The 18,390-nt window shown below is 35.6% G+C and overlaps 1 protein-coding gene across 1 annotated transcript; it reads right to left on the bottom strand.

Annotated features, from left to right (window-relative positions):
• Window positions 1-4,603: 4,603 nt before the first annotated feature.
• Window positions 4,604-10,120, bottom strand: LOC114289840 (homeobox protein knotted-1-like 3). Its single transcript, XM_028233660.2, is given in 3 exon segments — window positions 4,604-5,584; window positions 9,288-9,376; window positions 9,379-10,120. Coding segments are annotated over 3 exon segments (825 nt in total). The 5' UTR covers window positions 9,968-10,120; the 3' UTR covers window positions 4,604-5,437.
• Between the last annotated feature and the right edge of the window lie 8,270 nt (window positions 10,121-18,390).

The following is an 18,390-nucleotide window of genomic DNA, read 5'->3' as shown; positions in this document are numbered from 1 at the left end:
GAAATAACATGATTCAAAACTCAATTTGAGAAATCAAAGCCCAAGGGTGTTTATTTCAAACCCAATTTCAAACCATTCTCCTGAACAAGAAGAACATGCAAACATGCATGAATTCAAACCATTTCACAGCTTCAATTTGATACTCTAAGGAGCCAAATCTTTCAAAAACATGATGAGTTCATGGACTACTCTCAAAACATGGACATGCATGTGAAGAATTATGAACTACAACCTCAAACTTCAATATATGTACATGCATGCAACAATTAAGCTTCAACATAGCAATTTGAGCCATAGGGTGGCTCTAGACTACAACTTAGCTCTAAATCATGCAAGAATCAACTTAAAACATGAACAAGAAGACAATGGGGCTACCTTTAGTCTTGTATTTAGGATAGGGAAGCTCAATTGTGCAGAACTCCTTCAATTCTTCAAGATCTCTAGCTAAATCAACAAGAACAATTCTCTCTCTCTCTAACTCTCTTCTTGGTCGGTTAAGGCAGCACAAGGCTGATGAAATGTTGTTTAAATCAAATGCATTAAGTGTAATAAGCCTCAAAAGGTTTGAGGTAGTGGCCCACTACAAGGCTAGTTTGGTAAATAAGTCCTACTTGGCCAATTAGCTTATTTTAATCTAATTTAATCATACCGAATCACTTTTTCAATGAATATACCAGAAATTCACATAAATTACAATGATCATAAAATATCAATCAATTTCGGATTCGGCCGCCGATAAGGCCTTCAACTTACAGTCTAAACATACAAGCATGGACAGATAATCATACAGTCAAATAGATAGAACGCAATTTAACTAACATATACTCGATCAATTCGGTTTCCAATTTCAGTCAGCCAGTTCCGTATTTTATTCAGTTCAATTATCAGTCTCGGTTAACAGTAATTAGCAGTTAATCAGTCATTAATCGGTAAACAGTATGAGGGTTGTTACAATAAAACTATGACAAACTCTAGTTCTATCAAACCTTATGAACAAAGTTTCCTTATATATGCCTAAAACACAAAATTATGAAACACCAAACAGAAGCAAAATTAAAGCAATTATAGCAATTATAGTCCATTTCATTCCATATTACACCAAACATAAGCAAAATTATGAAAATCAGATTCCAAAGTAGCAAAACCAAACAATACCAAACAATGTCATTGAAATCTCAAGTTCATTTTATTTGATACAAGACACCAAAAACACTAGTCGAAATTGTAAAATGAAGATCTCTCTTTTATGACCAAACTTGTGGAACAAAAGTGAAAATAAACAAATAACATAACAGAGCAAAATTAAAGAAATTATAGCAATTATAGTCCATTTCTAAACCTTTTTTTCTCCTATTTTGTCAATCTTTATTTTGGACCTTTTTAATAAAATATTGAATTCCTTTAAACAGATTCAGATTAATAAAATATTAATAAAATATAAAATACAGTCACAGATTCAATTAAACAAATTGAATGTAAACAGATTCAGTTTGAATGTAAACAGACACAGATTCAGTTTGAATATAAACAGACACAGACTAACAGACACAAATTCATGAAATTAACTGGGCAGTGAGTGTTCAGCTGAAGCACAATCATAAAAGAAAATTTATTTACTTACCAAGTTGCCCAACTCTGAGACTAGTTTCTTTACTGTAGGCTTGAATTGCTAAATGACTAATCTCTGGTCACAAAACCTTGTGTGGAAGAATGAAGATGAGTACAAAATCAGCATTTCCGTGTAATATTTTTTCAAAATTCAAACTATAGGAAATTCAAAACAAAAAAATAGAGAAATAAAAAAATATAGCAAATTCAAGCAGAGGAAGATTGAAAATTGAGGAAGGTAGCTGGAGTTTGATATAAGCCTCTAATCTGGGCTGGTAATACTTATTTGAACATTGCGTGACTTTTTCATGATCAATATGGCATGGAGGGCAACAAATCCACTAAGATTTGGCTTGTTCATTGTCTTTCCAAATATATAATGAACTTATTTTTTTTGGGAGCCATCAGTGATCAAGTCTTCTAAAAGTCAGTGGTCAAGTTTCCCTAAATGTTTTAAATATGAAAGCACTCAACAAAATAGTTTTCTAACTATAGTTAATCATGTTGCAGGTTTTTCTTCAAGTTATGGAGTGCTTACTCAATCGTTTTAGTCAGTCAACATTTATCAATTCTGTTCTGGATACTACTTTTCTCTGTTACTTTCATCACTATTGGCGAGAACTTTCTTAAACATTTAATAACAGACATATTCATACAGATTATTCCACCTATTATTAAATTCATACCAAAATTAACAGACAGATTCATACCAAAATTATTTCACCTATTTTTTCTGAATTCCACCTAGTTGGTCAATCTAAATTCCAAACAAAACAATTAACAACAGACACAATTAGATGCCAAAACAGATTCAATAACAGACACAATATGAATTCCACACTCGATGATACTTTGTATCATTTACAAAGGAGTGTTATTTATGTGTGTCAAGCCAGAAAATGTTGCTAAGCCGTTTATGAAGTTTGATGAACAGTTCTCATTTACAAAGGAGTGTTATTTATGTGTGTCAAGCTAGAAAAGACCAATGAATGCATGGTAAAAAATGTGAGCAGGTTAAATCTAGTCAGTAATGAAACTTGTTTTAGATTGAATAAATTAATCCTTGCAATATTTTCTCTATTTGGTTATATTTTGCTAAAAAACTATTCTCCAAAATGGTAGAAGGCACCCGTCAGGGACAACAGCCCAATCAAATTAACTTCTACATAGAAAATCTCCGAGGTGTCATGCAGCATTTAAAACCCTTAGCTAATAGGTCATCATATAAGTGTTTCACAATGATAAAAATAAGATAGAAAATATATATCAGTCACCTGATTGGAGTTCCTGGACTATAGAGTGGATTCTTGACAACCTATTCAACTTACAAATTGTAAATATACTTCAGGGAATCCCTTAGATCACCAATCCTGGAATGAGTGACGAGAATGATCTGCAAACAAATTTATATGTAGTTGTACAATGAGAACTGTGTGGTTACACAGATACCAAAAATTAGTAATGAGAGCCTGAAGTAGAGTGAATTCTTTCTTTCAGAGTAGTGCTCTTACAGGTAGTCTCATGTAAATCAAAAACTTCTCAATTTTAAGTATAATGCAGTGTAAAAATTCAAAACAAAACCTTTCTCGCAAAAGGGACTAACTTGTCACGTCAAACAAGACATCTTAATGACCTTAATCCTATCATTCCAGTCTAAAGTATGCACAGCATCACGTTGCCATTACATTGAATACATCAATTAATGTCACTGGGAACACAAGTTTTCTTATCAAAGACTTTCATATGACCTCATCACGTGATAGTCACATCCATATTTGGGAGCTCAACATACCAGATGGACTCTCCATAAAACTGAGTTTGTACGTATTGGTACGAAAGCTGTGAAATGAGCACCCTTGTCCTGGTAACTGAGGCACCCCAAGATTTCCCTTCTCCGCACTGTCCAAAAGAGTCCCATGTAAATCATACAATCATTGAACACCAACCACAACCAAAATAATTAAAAACAATGTCTGGCATAACATTTGGACCTCAATGAAAAAATTAGCTCCAAATCCAAACAAGTGATGAATCATGAATCTATTACAGTGTGAGACTCCAATACCAAACAAAATATGTCTAACAAACATATGCAAATTTCAACAAAAATTTAATCAATCTCCAAGCTAAGAATAAATATGGAGTTAATAAGGCCAATAGATGATACAGGAAGAGTTTTCTGTTACAGGAATCAACATATCACATATGGCATTAGAACCAGTTATAGTGCTTCTAATACCATCTTATGGATCCCAAAACAAACAGTATATGCATGTCAAATTATTAGTTTTCTTTGCACAACCGAAACATTTTCTGTTTTATATAATTAAATAAATTTTTTTAATTTCTATGGGAAATCAAAATACTCACGCAAACATATTATGTTTGAAATTCAAAACTTGAAGAAGCAAAACAAACCTTGTTGGATCCATTTTTGCAGTCAAGGATTTAAGGGAAAAAAGTAGACCGAACATGAGCTTGTGGTCCTGCTGGGCATTAAGTTTTTCCATTTACGTTGTTGATCAAAAAATAATAAAAAAAATTACATTTATGTTTTGCCCTAACTCATTATTTTCATGCCTATCAAAAATATATAATTTTGGTACAATAAACACTCTACTGTTATGTTTTGAAAGGTATTTTATTATGTAGATCATATTAGAATGCATTCACTAACAAGTAGCAACACAACATAATTTTAGGAGTAATGGAAGTGTTGATTTGAGCATCTAAAAATCGAAGCCTATTGATGCTTGTGGGAATTTTAATCATAGTTTTTTTGCATCATGCTTCTCAATGGAGTTGACATAGGAATTATCTCACACACAATAAGTAATCAACTGCTCGACAAGAGTTTGTGCCTAAATGATTTTATATTCTCATATACTAAGGCCTCATTTGGGAACAGACTATTTTAGTAAATTTTTGGTTTTTTGGCTAAAATATGAGGTAAAAAAAAACTAGTATGTTTAGAATGACTTTTTGGTTTTTTACAAAAAGATGTGCAAAAAGTAGAGAGAAAAGGGAATCTTTGACTTTTTGGTATAGGTTATAGGCTTTTTGATTTTTTTAGTAACTTTTAGGCTTTTAAGCTAAAACATTGACATGCCAAACGAGGCCTAAATATAAGTCTAGCCACCAGAGGAGTTAGAAAAATAATCTACATGGAAAATACATTATCTTCACTGAAGTAAATAATAAGAATAAGAATAATAATTTAAAAAATAAAAAACCAAATTCTTAGCTTTGACCTGCCAGTTAACTGGGTCACAGCATGAAGTATCTATGTGCTCATGTGTAGTTAAGCTGAGGCTGAGTATACAAATGCATTGAAAACTAAGAATGAAGTGCAATGATTTCATGAGGCCTTGGGCTTTAGGGCAAATTATTGGATTTAGTCAAGATGCCAATGGTGGTGGATGACAAGCAATAAACTCATTCAACCTAGTAAAGGGCTATGCTCTGAGAGTCCAGAGGATTCTTTGGATTTGGAAAACCAAATTAGAAACCTTCCCAGTAGTCCTGTTCTTTGTTTTGAAGTTTTCTTCTTCCTCAAAAGCAAAATATCACTACCTACCTACCAAGGAAGGTGATATGTACCATTCTTAATTCATATCAACAAACTAAAGAAAAATGTAAGGTCATGAGAAGTTATGTAAACTCCAATGTAAGTAACAGCACTAAAGGTCTCGAACTGTCAAAAAATTGTATGATAATCAACATCATTACAAGAAAGCAAGTAAAAATTGGCCTGCGGAAAAAGGATTTCAAATTCTGGGGAAACCTGGAATCTATTGGAGTACACAAGAAATCTGAGAAATGAACAAATCTAGAAAGAATAAATAATGAACATACCTGTTAAGCTTTGTAGGGATTGCTCAATCTCCCAGCAAGCCATTACTGCTTCCATTGCATGCACACGAACATGTTGTTGCAGTTGTTCTTTAAAAGAACAGAGCAAGAGTACATAATGTGTCTACATTATAAGAGGAAGATATATGAAAAATAAGATACATTTAAAAAAAAAACTTTCCTTTTGAATGTAGAACATGTTTATGTATCAAAATAAGTCTTAAAATAATATAATGCAGTCATTTCATGACCATGACAGTTGCTCAAAGAAATTAGCAAATGAAAATTTTTGAAACCTTATAAGCGTATTGATGGTTACTTGTATTCTTGATGGAAGGAAAAAGGCCTTGGCTTTAGTCCCATACCCTTTCCCCTTACTTTTTGGGGGTAGGGGATCTCGGGTTGGTTCATTTAAAAAAACTTTCGTTTTGAATGTAGAACATGTTTATGTATCAAAATAAGTCTTAAAATAATATAATGCAGTCGTTTTATGACCACGACAGTTGCTCAAAGAAATTAGTAAATGGAAATTTTTGAAGCCTTGTAAGCGTATTGATGGTTACTTATATTCTTGCAAGAATTTAGGTTTTATAATCCATAGAATATATTATTTTGACAAATATTAAAATGGCTCCCAAGCATGAAGCAAAGTTCATCAGGACTTGTAAAAAGATCGGCTAATCATCATGTGAAGCGTCAAGAAGTCTGCATCGTGCTTGGTGTTTTCTGTTGACACAAGAATTTTTTGCAGATTTATTTTTACAAAATGATTCATAATTCCACCATGTCAACTAAAGATCCCAAAAAGCCTGACATAGAATGACAAAAAGAAAAGTAGTGGGAAGTTGGATATCCTAATATTTCCTCCCAAATAGCAGTCCACTGTTTGATCATTTAGGCAACTTAACTGTAAAACACCGGAGAACTAGATTTATTTCCAGAGAAATGGGTGCATAAATTCTTTCTGACCAAATTTTAGTATTCAATCTCATGTGTACTGAAAAAAATGAGAATAAACTTCTCCTTTTTTTTTTTATTTATTCATTGACCAGTTCTGAAGGGAAGAGGAATCATATGTTCAAACAGTACATAAGCAAAACCCAGTGGAATGAAGAACTGTAATTCCACGCAATTCATTATATTTAGCTCCCAAAAAATCAATTAAGAACCTAAACATAATATAGTAGTCTGCATAAAGTTCTTATATTCAGGTTTCAGGAACTGCTTTCGTGGATTTATATGACAGATTTGTGATTAGGCAGAATGAGAAAATATTATATGGCTCTAATGTCATGACAAAAACATGAGCACCATAGAGCTTGAGAACACCAAGTGATCTGCAAGACTCAAGTTCTTAATCAGTGTCTCAGAATATGCTCAAGTATCTGCCACCAAATACTGACTTTGGCATTCAAAAAAAGTGAAATCGGATAATTGAAAGAACTAAAACAACTCCTTAACAAGGCACATTAGATTCCAAATTATGTTCTCATTTTGCATACCATCACTATCCATCTTGAAGGCAAGATTATCACTTCTAAACAAGTTTCAATCATAATACACCAGTTTAATACCTTGCAGAAGATGAAAGTTATGACTCTGTCATTCCTGAAATTGTAACCTTGGAAGTTTCCATATCATTGAGATCAATAAAGATCACTCATTACTGTTCTAGTATATAGTTTGAAATTGAGAGCAGATTCAATCCTTTGTGCACACAATCCAATTTTCCTCTGCTGGGGATTTATCATAAAATACTATTTAGTGCAAAACTACCACAGGGAAAAATAGAAGAACTCTTCTACTACCACATCCATGAGTTATTCATATGAAATATATCCATATAAAATTCATCCACCCATGCAGAATAGTAGTTTGATCTCTAGGAAAGTTTCTTCCTACAAATTTATAGGTACAAAAAATGAGAAACCTTATTATTATCAGGAAATTCTGCTTTCAAGTTCTTTAACCTCTTTCCATTTAATTGACAGGGTTGCAGGATGTATGCCGCTATGTTTACACAATATAGCTGATGTACAAGTGTAGACTCTTGTCAGTGACGAAACACCTTTCATGACTCTCAATTAAAGCACTCAAACCTCGGAGAAATAAATTAATTAATTAACTAAAAATCCAAAATGTATGGCATTAAGAAAATTTTACTACCATTCAATCCAAGTTCTCTAGATGTGGGAACCAATTCAAGCTCTTGTAGAATTTCCAATAGAGAAAACTCAAATTCATCCACAAGAGCCTAAGAATTGAAGCAGTTTTAATTCAACAACACAAAATAGTTAACTAATGCATTTAGTTGTACTACCTTCTTAAGGAAACTAAAACCCTAAAATTGGAGTTAATCAATGAGTTCATGTTTTTCCACATACTCGTCGTACACCTAACCTAATCATTATTAAAATGCCTTTATTCTCATTGTTAATAGGTCTACAGTTTGAAATGTCCAATTAAGATGCGACGCAGAGAGACAATAATGTGTTTGGTTATCTTGGAAACGACTTTACTTGGAAATGACTTTAAAGCAACAGAATCATCTAGTAGCATATGCTGATCATCTTTGACAGTAAAAAATATTTAATGAAATTGTTGCTTCAACTTTCAGATTCATTGAAAATGATCTTGGCTTTGAGTCACATCATCATCATTTTCTATATCTTTTAATTTTGTGAATGCATTACACTCTTAAAACTTTATTTAGATGCGTTTTATATAAATGGTAAAATTAATATCACATTTCCCTAATTGATTAACTAACTAACTTCAATCAAATATGAGTTCAGGGTATCCTCAATTGAAAAATGCAAAAATTATATTATCATAACAACTTCAAAGCTTTCTCAATCAGAGGTTATGAGATTTATTGTTTGCGTCAATTAATTTCTTAAAGAAGAACAAGAAGAAGAAAGCGTTGCTATTGATTCTAATCGTATCTAAGGTCAAGAGCAAGGCTCACAGACTCTTAGGTTTCAGGAGAACCTCAGTTTACGGCAATCTCCATCATCAGCGGTGCATTTTGTAGTCATTGCTCATAGAGTCAGTCCATTATTGTGAGAAGTATGTTGTTGAAATTTTTTTACTACGTAGTTCCAAATTTAAATTTTTCGCCCCCATGTAATCCAAATTCAGTAAATATTTTCTCAAAACTGCAGTTCAAAGCTTCTCAATCATGAGTAACACTCAATGAATACGCAGCAATATTGGCCATTTTTTCATATCAACAGTCTCAGCTCCAATAAGTAATTGTCTATCACTGCAAATCAAGACCTCTCATATAATTTAGTAAAACAATACTTTAAAGTTCCTACCAAGAACTTAATTTAAGAGCAAAGACAACTAATCAAGACCTCTCATCCAATATTTAGTATAACAATACTATAAGTTCCTAAAATAACTTAATTTTATGAGCAAAACGTTTGATGCCCTTGTTCCAGCCACTCTTCACATTACAATGCAGATCCATATGAACGCAACAAGTACAGAAAGAACAAAAATAACCAATATTTTCCTTATAATATTTACTTGTCAAGAGGATATTGATCAAAATTGATTTAAAAAAATAATCTATAGCAAGGAAAATTTTCGCCCTGATGAATTGTTATGTTCTGATTTTTGACAGCATAGAGACAAAATTGGATGACAAAACAATCAAAAACAAGACCCATAATAAACTCATCTTTAGTTTCATAAATAGCATACACATATCACCTAATTAATAACATCCACAGCAAAAAGAATAATACAAACAAACAAAATTCAAACAATTATCAAAGAAAATATAGATAAAACAGAGCACAAGAAGCTTAATTACTTACCATGAATTGATCGAGCTCCTTATCATCGCCAATGCTACCATGGCCGAGACCCGAATACTTCCCCACCACGTGCAGCGATTGAGTTAAGCGTCAATCCTCGGCAACTGATCCACCGGTGTTGCGATACGCAAGCACGCAACATGAGCCGATAACAACTGCTCGTAAAGCGGATGCGCCAGAATTTCAGATTTGAGCCTAGCACTCTGCCAATTCATAACTCCCTCGCCACCATGAACATCGCTCCCTGTTATCTCTCCTCCATTGTTCTCCACTTTATTGTTGTTCAAATCAGCCGATTCGTGCGATATCGCCACAGCAGCCATCATCGAATCGTTCGAGACCTGCACTTCGTTGCGCTGAAGAATTGATCTCGAGAGCCACTGATTCGACCCTTGCTGCTGCTGCTGCGACGTGGTCGTCGAATCGGAATTCGTGTGTAAATTGAGGAAATTACTGTCACCGTACTGGTTCTGCTACCGGAGAATCGCGCTGTTAAGCCATGTCGGTCCAACACCGACTTGTTATGGTGGTTGTTGCGGTGGTTGGTGGTGATGCTCCGGCGGATTTTCGGCGGACTGGCCGAGCTGTTCAGGCAATATAGTTCGTAAAACCGACGTGTTCTCGGCTAAGTGTTGGTCAGAGAACGCCATTTCCTGAGACAGGTGGTTCGGAAAAGCCATCGAGAAAAATGCTCTCTCACGACGACAATACTCGCATCACATATAGTGAATACATATATATATATATATATATATAGAGAGAGAGAGAGAGAGAGAGAGACTAGAGATATGACATGTAAATATAGAGAGAGAAACAAAATTCAAAATTGTAGATGGAGAAGGGTGTGCAGTGGACGATTCCATTCTTCTTTCCACTTAATCAACAACAAATCTAAGAAATCAACAACAATTTTGACCCAGGAAATCATATATATAAAATAGGAACAAATGAGAATGATGATGAAAAAAAATCCACAACAAACCCTAAATCTTCAAACCCATAAAACTTAATTAATCAAACCCATTTAACAAATCAAACCATGGCAAGAAATCATATATATATATATATATATATATCAGTAACAAATCAAAATGAAGACGAAAGGGACCTCGTCGGTCGCCGTCTTCCCTTGCCTCGATGTCGCCTCCCCTCGCCTAGCTGCCGGAGTCGTCTGCTGGAGTCGTCTACCGGAGTCACATTGCCTTCATCTCCATGTCGTTTCGTCTCTGCATCTCTCTCAAAGACGGGTTGGGTTAGGGTTATGCAACAAATGAGAGAGAGAAAAAGAGGCTGAAATTCAAAGGGAAAAAAAATACAAAACGATTGAGAGAGAGACAGAGAGAGATGAGCGCGACTGAGAAGAAGAAAAATGAGGGAAATTTTGAGGGGAATTTTGGAATAATTTGTTAGTTTTTTTTTTTTTTTTCAAACGTGGCAAATGGGCGGGTCTGAACGAGTCAAAATAGATTTTGTATTAAAAATTTGTTTCAATTTTTGAAAATTATTTTTTTGAGTTTTTAATTAGTATTTTTTTATTTTTAGTGAATTTTTTTAATATTTTAATCAATTAAAAAAATATTTAAAATATTTAAAAAATCAACAACTAATCAAGCTATTTTTTAATTATATTTGGTTCTAATGCTCGGTTTTCTCAGCAAACAAACAGAGAAGAGAAAATTTTCAAAAAAAAAAGAAGAAACAATCTTGCATCAAAAAAAAAATATACAAACACAAGGGTCTAAAATTAAAATAAGAGAGAAGCACAGATCGATTACAAATCAATCAGAAAGTCTATGTATGAAAATCAAATGATAGAGATTAAAAAGAAAAAAATCAAAAAGTATGTATGAAAATCAAATGATAGAAATATAGATATTATTATTATTTTTTATTTGGTAGAAGTAGGGGTAATATTTTAATGAAAAATATTTTCCACTAAAATAAAAGTTTATTTTCTGTGGTCAATGAAAAATATTTTTCTATGGCCTATTTTTTTTGGTTAGTAAAAATCATGAACTAATTTTTTGTGGTAGAGGAAAGGTAGCGACATTAGTGGTAGAGGTGGTGGATAAGAGATGATGGTGGTGGTGGTGGTGATGGCGAAAAATATTAGTGGTGAAGTTGTGGTAGTTGTAGTGTAGATGGAGTGGAAGGGGTGAATGAGAGGTAATGGTAGTAGTAGCGGCAGTAGTGGAGTGGTGGCGATGGTAGTAGTAATGGTAGTCGTAGAGGTGAAGTGGCGACAGTGGAAGTAGTGGTGGTGGTGGAATGACGTTTGCAGTAGTGGTGAAGGTGGTAGAGGAGATGGGTGGTGAGAGAGAGAGATGAGTGAGAGACGGATAGAAGAGATAGAGAGAGAGAATAGAGCGGGAATGGAAAACAAAAACAGGCGGGAATAAAAAATATTTTTTTTTGTCAGAAATGAAATTTAAATAACAAAATAATGTCGTTTAACTTTTTTTTTTTTTTTTTTTTTTTTTTTTTTTTTTTGCGACGGGAGTTGCCGTCGTCAAAAAAAATATTTTTTGTTAAAATATATATTTTTTTGTAATTAATGATTTTTGTTTTTTGTTTTTTGTTTTTTTTTTTTTTTTTTTTTTGTAGAGGATAGAAAGTGGCAGTAGTGGTGAAGGTGGTGGATAAAAGATGATGGTGGCGGTGGTGGTAGCGGCGAAGGAGATTAATGGTGAAGTTGTGGTAGTGGTAGAGTAGATAAAGTGGCAAGGGTGAATGAGAGGTAATGGTAGTAGTAGTGGCAGTAGTGGTGAAGGTGGTGGTGGTGGTGGTGGCGAAGGAGATTAGTGGTGAAGTTGTGGTGTGGTAGAGTAGATGAAGTGGCCAGGGTGAATGAGAGGTAATGGTAGTAATAGTGGCAGTAGTGGTAGTGGTAGTGGTAGTAGCAATGATAGTCGTAGAGGTGAAGTGGCGATAGTGGTAGTGGAATGGCGTTTGCAGTAGTGGTGAAAGTGGTAAAGGAGATGGGTGGTGAGAGAGAGAAAAATGAGTGAGAGACAGATTGAGGAGAGAAAGAGAGAGAGAGAGAGACAAAGACAGAGTGATGAGCAAGAGAGAGACAAAGTGGTCGCTAAAAGTGCATTTTCTTGTAGTGGATAGATAAATCGAGAGGGAGCTCAGTAAATAGAGAAGACAGAAGGGAGAGAGTGAGCAACGCGAACATAATGGGAGAGAAAGAGAGAGAGAAAAAGAAGAGAGAGAGAGGGATAAAAAGATAGAGAGTGAGAGACAGAAAAAAGATAGAGAGAGAAGAGAGATGAACGAGAGAGAGAGAGAGAGAGAAGAGATGAGCGAGAGAGACAGAGAAATATGAGAGAGATAGAGAGAAGAGAGATGAACGAAAGAGACAGAGAGAGAAAAGAGATGAGAGAAGAGATAGATGAGTGAGAGACACAGAGAGAGAGAGAGAGAGAGAGAGACAGATAGACAGAAAGAAAAGAGTGATGAGTGAGAAAGAGAAAGAGAAGAGAGAGAGAGGAAGATGAAAAAATAGGTGAAAAGATATAGACAAAGAGAGGGGGAGAGAAAAAAAGAGCGAAAAGAGATAAACGAGAGAGAGACAGAGAGAGATGAGCGAGAGAGATAACAAGAAGAGAGATAGAGAAGAGAGACAGAGAGAGATGAGAGAGAGAAAGAGAGAGAGAGAGACAGACAGACAGACAGAGAAGAGTGATGAGTGAGAGTGAGAGAGAGAGAGAGAGAGAGAGAGAGAGACAGAGAGAGAAGAGAGACAGAGACAGAGAGATAGAAAGATGAAAAAATGGGTGAAAAAGTTCCGTGTCTAAAGCCTCATTTTCTAGTAGTGAGTCATCTCTATCATTCATGGGTAGAATAGAGGCGCGGATTTGGGAATTGTATATTTTATATAAAAATCAAATTGAAATATTTTATACAATCACACCTATTTAGGGAGTGTGATTAAAAAGTAGTAATGTATATATAATCACACTTTAATTAAAATGTGTGATTAAAAAATATATATATAATCACACTTATTTAAAAAGTGTGATTAAAAAGCAATAGTGTATATATAATCACACTTTAATTAGAAGGTGTGATTAAAAAATATATAAATAATCACACTTTAATTAGAATGTGTGGTTAAAAAATATCTATATAATCACACCTATTTAAAAAGTGTGATTAAAAAGTAGTAGTGTATATATAATCACACTTTAATTAGAAGGTGTGATTAAAAAATATATAAATAATCACACTTTAATTAGAATGTGTGGTTAAAAAATATCTATATAATCACACCTATTTAAAAAGTGTGATTAAAAAGTAGTAGTGTATATATAATCATACTTTAATTAGAAGGTGTGATTAAAAAATATATAAATAATCACACTTTAATTAGAATGTGTGGTTAAAAAATATCTATATAATCACACCTATTTAAAAAGTGTGATTAAAAAGTAGTAGTATATATATAATCACACTTTAATTAGAAGGTGTGATTAAAAAATATATAAATAATCACACTTTAATTAGAATGTGTGATTAAAAAATATATATATAATCACACTTGTTTAAAAAGTGTGATTAAAAAGTAGTAGTGTATATATAATCATACTTTAATTAGAAGGTGTGATTAAAAATATATATATATATATATATATATAATCACACTTAATTGAAAAGTGACAAAAAATAAATATTATCACACTCAATCAAATTAAGTGTGATTAAAATATCAATCTAATTTTTTTTATCACACTTCCAATAAAAGTGAGATCTTTTTTTTTTGTCAAAGTGTGATCTTTAACTATTTTTGTAGTAGTGTATGGAACGAAGCCAAAAAGAAGGGTACAAAACAAGACGCATGCAAGGCCCAAAAGGGCAAATGAACTACACCTCGTACAACCGAACATGACATGACTTAGGCAAATAAAATTAGAGTTATAATACACCAAAACAAACCCCAAAACCCAATGAGAAGGTCTTCCAAAGACCAAATCATGGAGGTACATGCAATGGTCCAAGTAAGAAACATGAAACAACAACTCTCCAAAGTATAGAATAGGTGATAAATGCAAGTGTGTGGCCACGAAACATGGACTGAAATATGATGACAAGTGATGCCAAATCACTAAAATAGCTCAAATGAAGCATGCTAATGACTCACACACCCGAAGCCAACAAGCTAGAATGCAAAGAGGTTATATAAAGCATGGCAAGCATGACCAAATTGACACCAAATAGAACTTAAACACGTTAAAACATGACTAAAAACTTCACAAAGCTAAGTCAAAACATGCAAGCATGGTGGTCTAAATGCATGATGCATTTCTAAGCAAAATAGAGGAATGCAAGGCAAGTGTATGGTGCATGCAAGGAGTCAACAAACCAACCTAAAACAGAGGTAAACCATGACCAAATATCACTAAATACCCACTGAGATGGAGCCAAAATCGACTAAGCATGCATGCTACACTTATGAGCCAAAAACCCAAGCATATGAGACACAAAGGGAGAGGGGTGTCCCTCCCCTATACAAGACCTCAAAACCACTTCACCACCACTGAAAATCCTCTGGATTTCAGTGGTGAGAAGGCCAATACATGAAAGTTCCAAAGCTCAACAAAGAAGGCACAAAAAGAGGCCAAACAAGGCCTAAGAGGAGGAGGACGACCCCCAACACCAAAATGACCTTAAACAAACATCTTAAGCATGAAAATACATAACTTTTATCAGTTACACACTAAGCTCAAAACAGCATGCAAGATAGGCTAAAAGCTAGTGCAAAAGTGGGGAATATAAAGCAATAGTGCTCACCCTTGAAGAACACTTCAAGAACAGCAACTCCAGCCCCCTCCTTCTGATCAAAACCAACTCAAAACTTCAAGAACAACCTCTTAACACCTCAATAACCAAGGTATAGTGTAACACTAGGTGCTTTAGTGCAAAAATATGAACAAAAACACACTTTTGAACACTAATACAAACAGAATCTAGAGAGAGGGGGAGATATAGAGAGAGAGTGGCATGTGTGATATATATCTCTGATGTTTTGTTCAACCCCTCTAAACGAGAAGGGAGGCCCTCTTTTATAGAACAAAAAGGGCCTAAGCTTCTTGGAGAAGCTAAGACAAAGGGGCCAAGCTTCCTCAAGAAGCTAGAACAAAGGTTCAAGCTTCTTGGGGAAGCTAAGGAAAAGGTCCAAGCTTCTTGGGGAAGCTAAGGCAAAGGGTTCAAGCTTCCTCAAGAAGCTTAGAGCAAAAGGGTGCAAAGGGTGCAAATCCTCCATACACGTGTATAGAGGACAGGTATGTGTGCTCCAGCTGGCATAGCTGGCATGCAAAATGCTTGAAAAAGGCAAAAAAGAAGTCTCGGCTAGAAAATATGGCCGATTGACCAAACAAATGGCCGACCGACCAAAAACAATATCGATCGGCCTCACCAATGGCCGGTAGGAACAAAATAGGGCCGGTGGCCTCAAGCCAAGGCCGGTGAGGTGTGGGGATGACCAACAAGCCATTCTCTGCCCTCAGAAGCAAAAACACAAGTGTTTGGTCCATGACCAAGCACAAAACAGCCAAGTTGAGAGATCTTGAGGCAAGGCGCGTAGCCAAGACCTTCGAGAACTCAAAATGAACACGAACATGGATGATCGCCGAGTGTTCAAACGGTGACGTCCAAGTCTGGAGGACGGTCAAAAATGGGGTGTCTACAATGTCACGGAAGAGTGGTTCAGTGTTCATCCTTTATCACGAGGGCATGGGTTCAATTCTTGCCAGCAGCACTAATTTTTTTTTTTTTTTTTTTTTTACAATACAAGAGCAATTATCTAGTGAATCGCAGAGCACCAGTCTCTACTGATCTGAGCCATCAGAATCATTTTGGCTACAACTACGCCATCAAGACTCTGAGTACAGCGATCCCATAGTCGTTTCCAACTATTTGGAGCATTATGAACACATTCGTACGACCTGATTTTTCAAATTCCATACCCAAAGTTTGTAGATTTTATGTGCAGTGCCACATATCGTACCTCAAACAACACAATTGCCACCAAAGCCTGGCATCTGATCAATGCCGAATTCAACAATTTTGCGTCTTCCCGCCACTATAACAACCCGCATCGTCCGACAATTTTGGCTCAAGTCTATTCCGAATTCCTTCCAAATAACCACTATCATTCGAAAGCAATGGGGCAAATGGCGATCCAATGTTACATGTTCACGACAATGGAAGTAATTTTCCAACTAATTCCATGGTAGTTCAATGTGGTGATGATACAATTTAATTGGCTTAACGCTTATCGCCAAACTCCACTCAAACAACCCTTTCAATTCGGCAACTTGGCAGTTCAATCTTCGCTCAACTGCGTCAAAACCTACTACACAAAACCTATGCGTCATTCATACACCGACAACTGGGTCACTATTGTTCTCGGCAACCCATTATCTTGGTTGAACTTTATGTCGTCCATTCCCAAGCAACCCAACTCCATTTTGCCGATTAGCGAACTTGGCAGCGTCCGCATTCACAGATCAACGCTCGAGTACTCAACATATTTCCCGCTTCCCCTAATAATCCAGTCGGCCGAGTATCAATAATCATTTTGAAATCACATTGGCGTCCAATTTTACAAATTTCATGCCTAATATTGGGATCAACGACCTAGAACGTTCAGGCATTACAAGATTGCTCAATGGTCACATCATATCCGATCAGCATGCAATTTCAGCAGCATGATCGTGGGGTTAAGGACAAATCCTCCGTCCTTCCCGCTCATTTATTTTGCTACCTTAGCCATTTTTTGCCAATTGGGACATCGTAGTCACTTTTTCGCTTTCCACTTGGGGCATATCAACCGTCTATCATCTTGGCACCTCTGCTATGCATGCATAGTCGGCCAACTTGGTACAAGCAATACAAAGACAATTTTTTGAGTTCCAAACTCCTACTCCTTTTCACATAGCTCCAAGAAAGCGACAATTTTGGGGCAATACGCTCATACTACACATTCGGCTACACGCTCGGTAGTTCTTCGCATATTTTTGCCCGCCGTCATTGTTATAGCTTTTACAGCTTTCCATTTTTTTGTGGCTGTTATTTGGTACAGGCAATCATTGACACAGATTACAAATTTTTGCATTTGATCGTCGCCTGACACCAACAAACACCTCCATATTTTAGAGCTCTCCGTATATCTTTAGCTTGGCACGGAAGTTCATATTCTGAAACAATTTTTGCACTGGGTAATACACTACACCCATGCCCAGGGGTTAGAATACCGCGGCCTACGCCCATGCCCAGGGGTTAGAATACTGCGGCCTACACCTACGCCCGGAGGTTAGAATACCGCGGCCTATACCTACGCCCGGAGGTTAGAATACTGGGGCCTACACCCTCACCCGGGGGTTATAATACCGCAGGTCTACACCCTCACCTAGGGGTAATAATACCGTGGTTCAGTTTTTGCTGATATATCTACCTTATTTAAACTGTCTTATTTGGTTCAGGCAATCATTTCCGTGCTTGGCATATAGAAATATTTCTAGCTTAACACAAAAGTCCATATTTGGAAGCAATCATTGCACTCGGCAATATACTACACCCTTGCTCGGGGTTATAATACCGTGGCCCACCGTTATAGAGGTAGTATTACTCACTGGGCTTTAGCTCACCTCTCTCCTTTATATACATATATTTGTACATACATTCATACATACATGCATTCATCCAGTCATTCATTTATTTATGTTATTCATTTATCAAATGTATTCTTTGTCAGAGGACCTACCATCTATTTGAATAGCATAACTCAACAATAAAAACTCTCATTCCTTCTACCGAAGACAATGAAAGTTTTGGGGCAATTGTGGGAGCCAGAAAATAATATATATCAACTTATTGGGCTAACCCAAACAAGGCCTGCCAAGGGGCCAACTATTGGACTTATTCGGCCCACCCTCATCTATAAAAGGAAGGGACCTCATAACATATAGTGATGATCTCTCTCTGCTCCACACAGAACACCAAGCACTCTTTACAATTCTTGATTCTTCATTCATGGATTCTAACTTCATCATTGGAGTGTCCCTGGCCGATTACCCAGGTTGGGTGGCATCAACCAAAT

Source organism: Camellia sinensis, chromosome 8 (assembly GCF_055761805.1).
Source record: "Camellia sinensis isolate YWXY chromosome 8, ASM5576180v1, whole genome shotgun sequence".
NCBI classification, from domain to species: Eukaryota; Viridiplantae; Streptophyta; class Magnoliopsida; order Ericales; family Theaceae; genus Camellia; species Camellia sinensis.
Note: the sequence above shows the minus strand (reverse complement) of the source record. Positions and strands in the feature narration are given on the sequence as shown.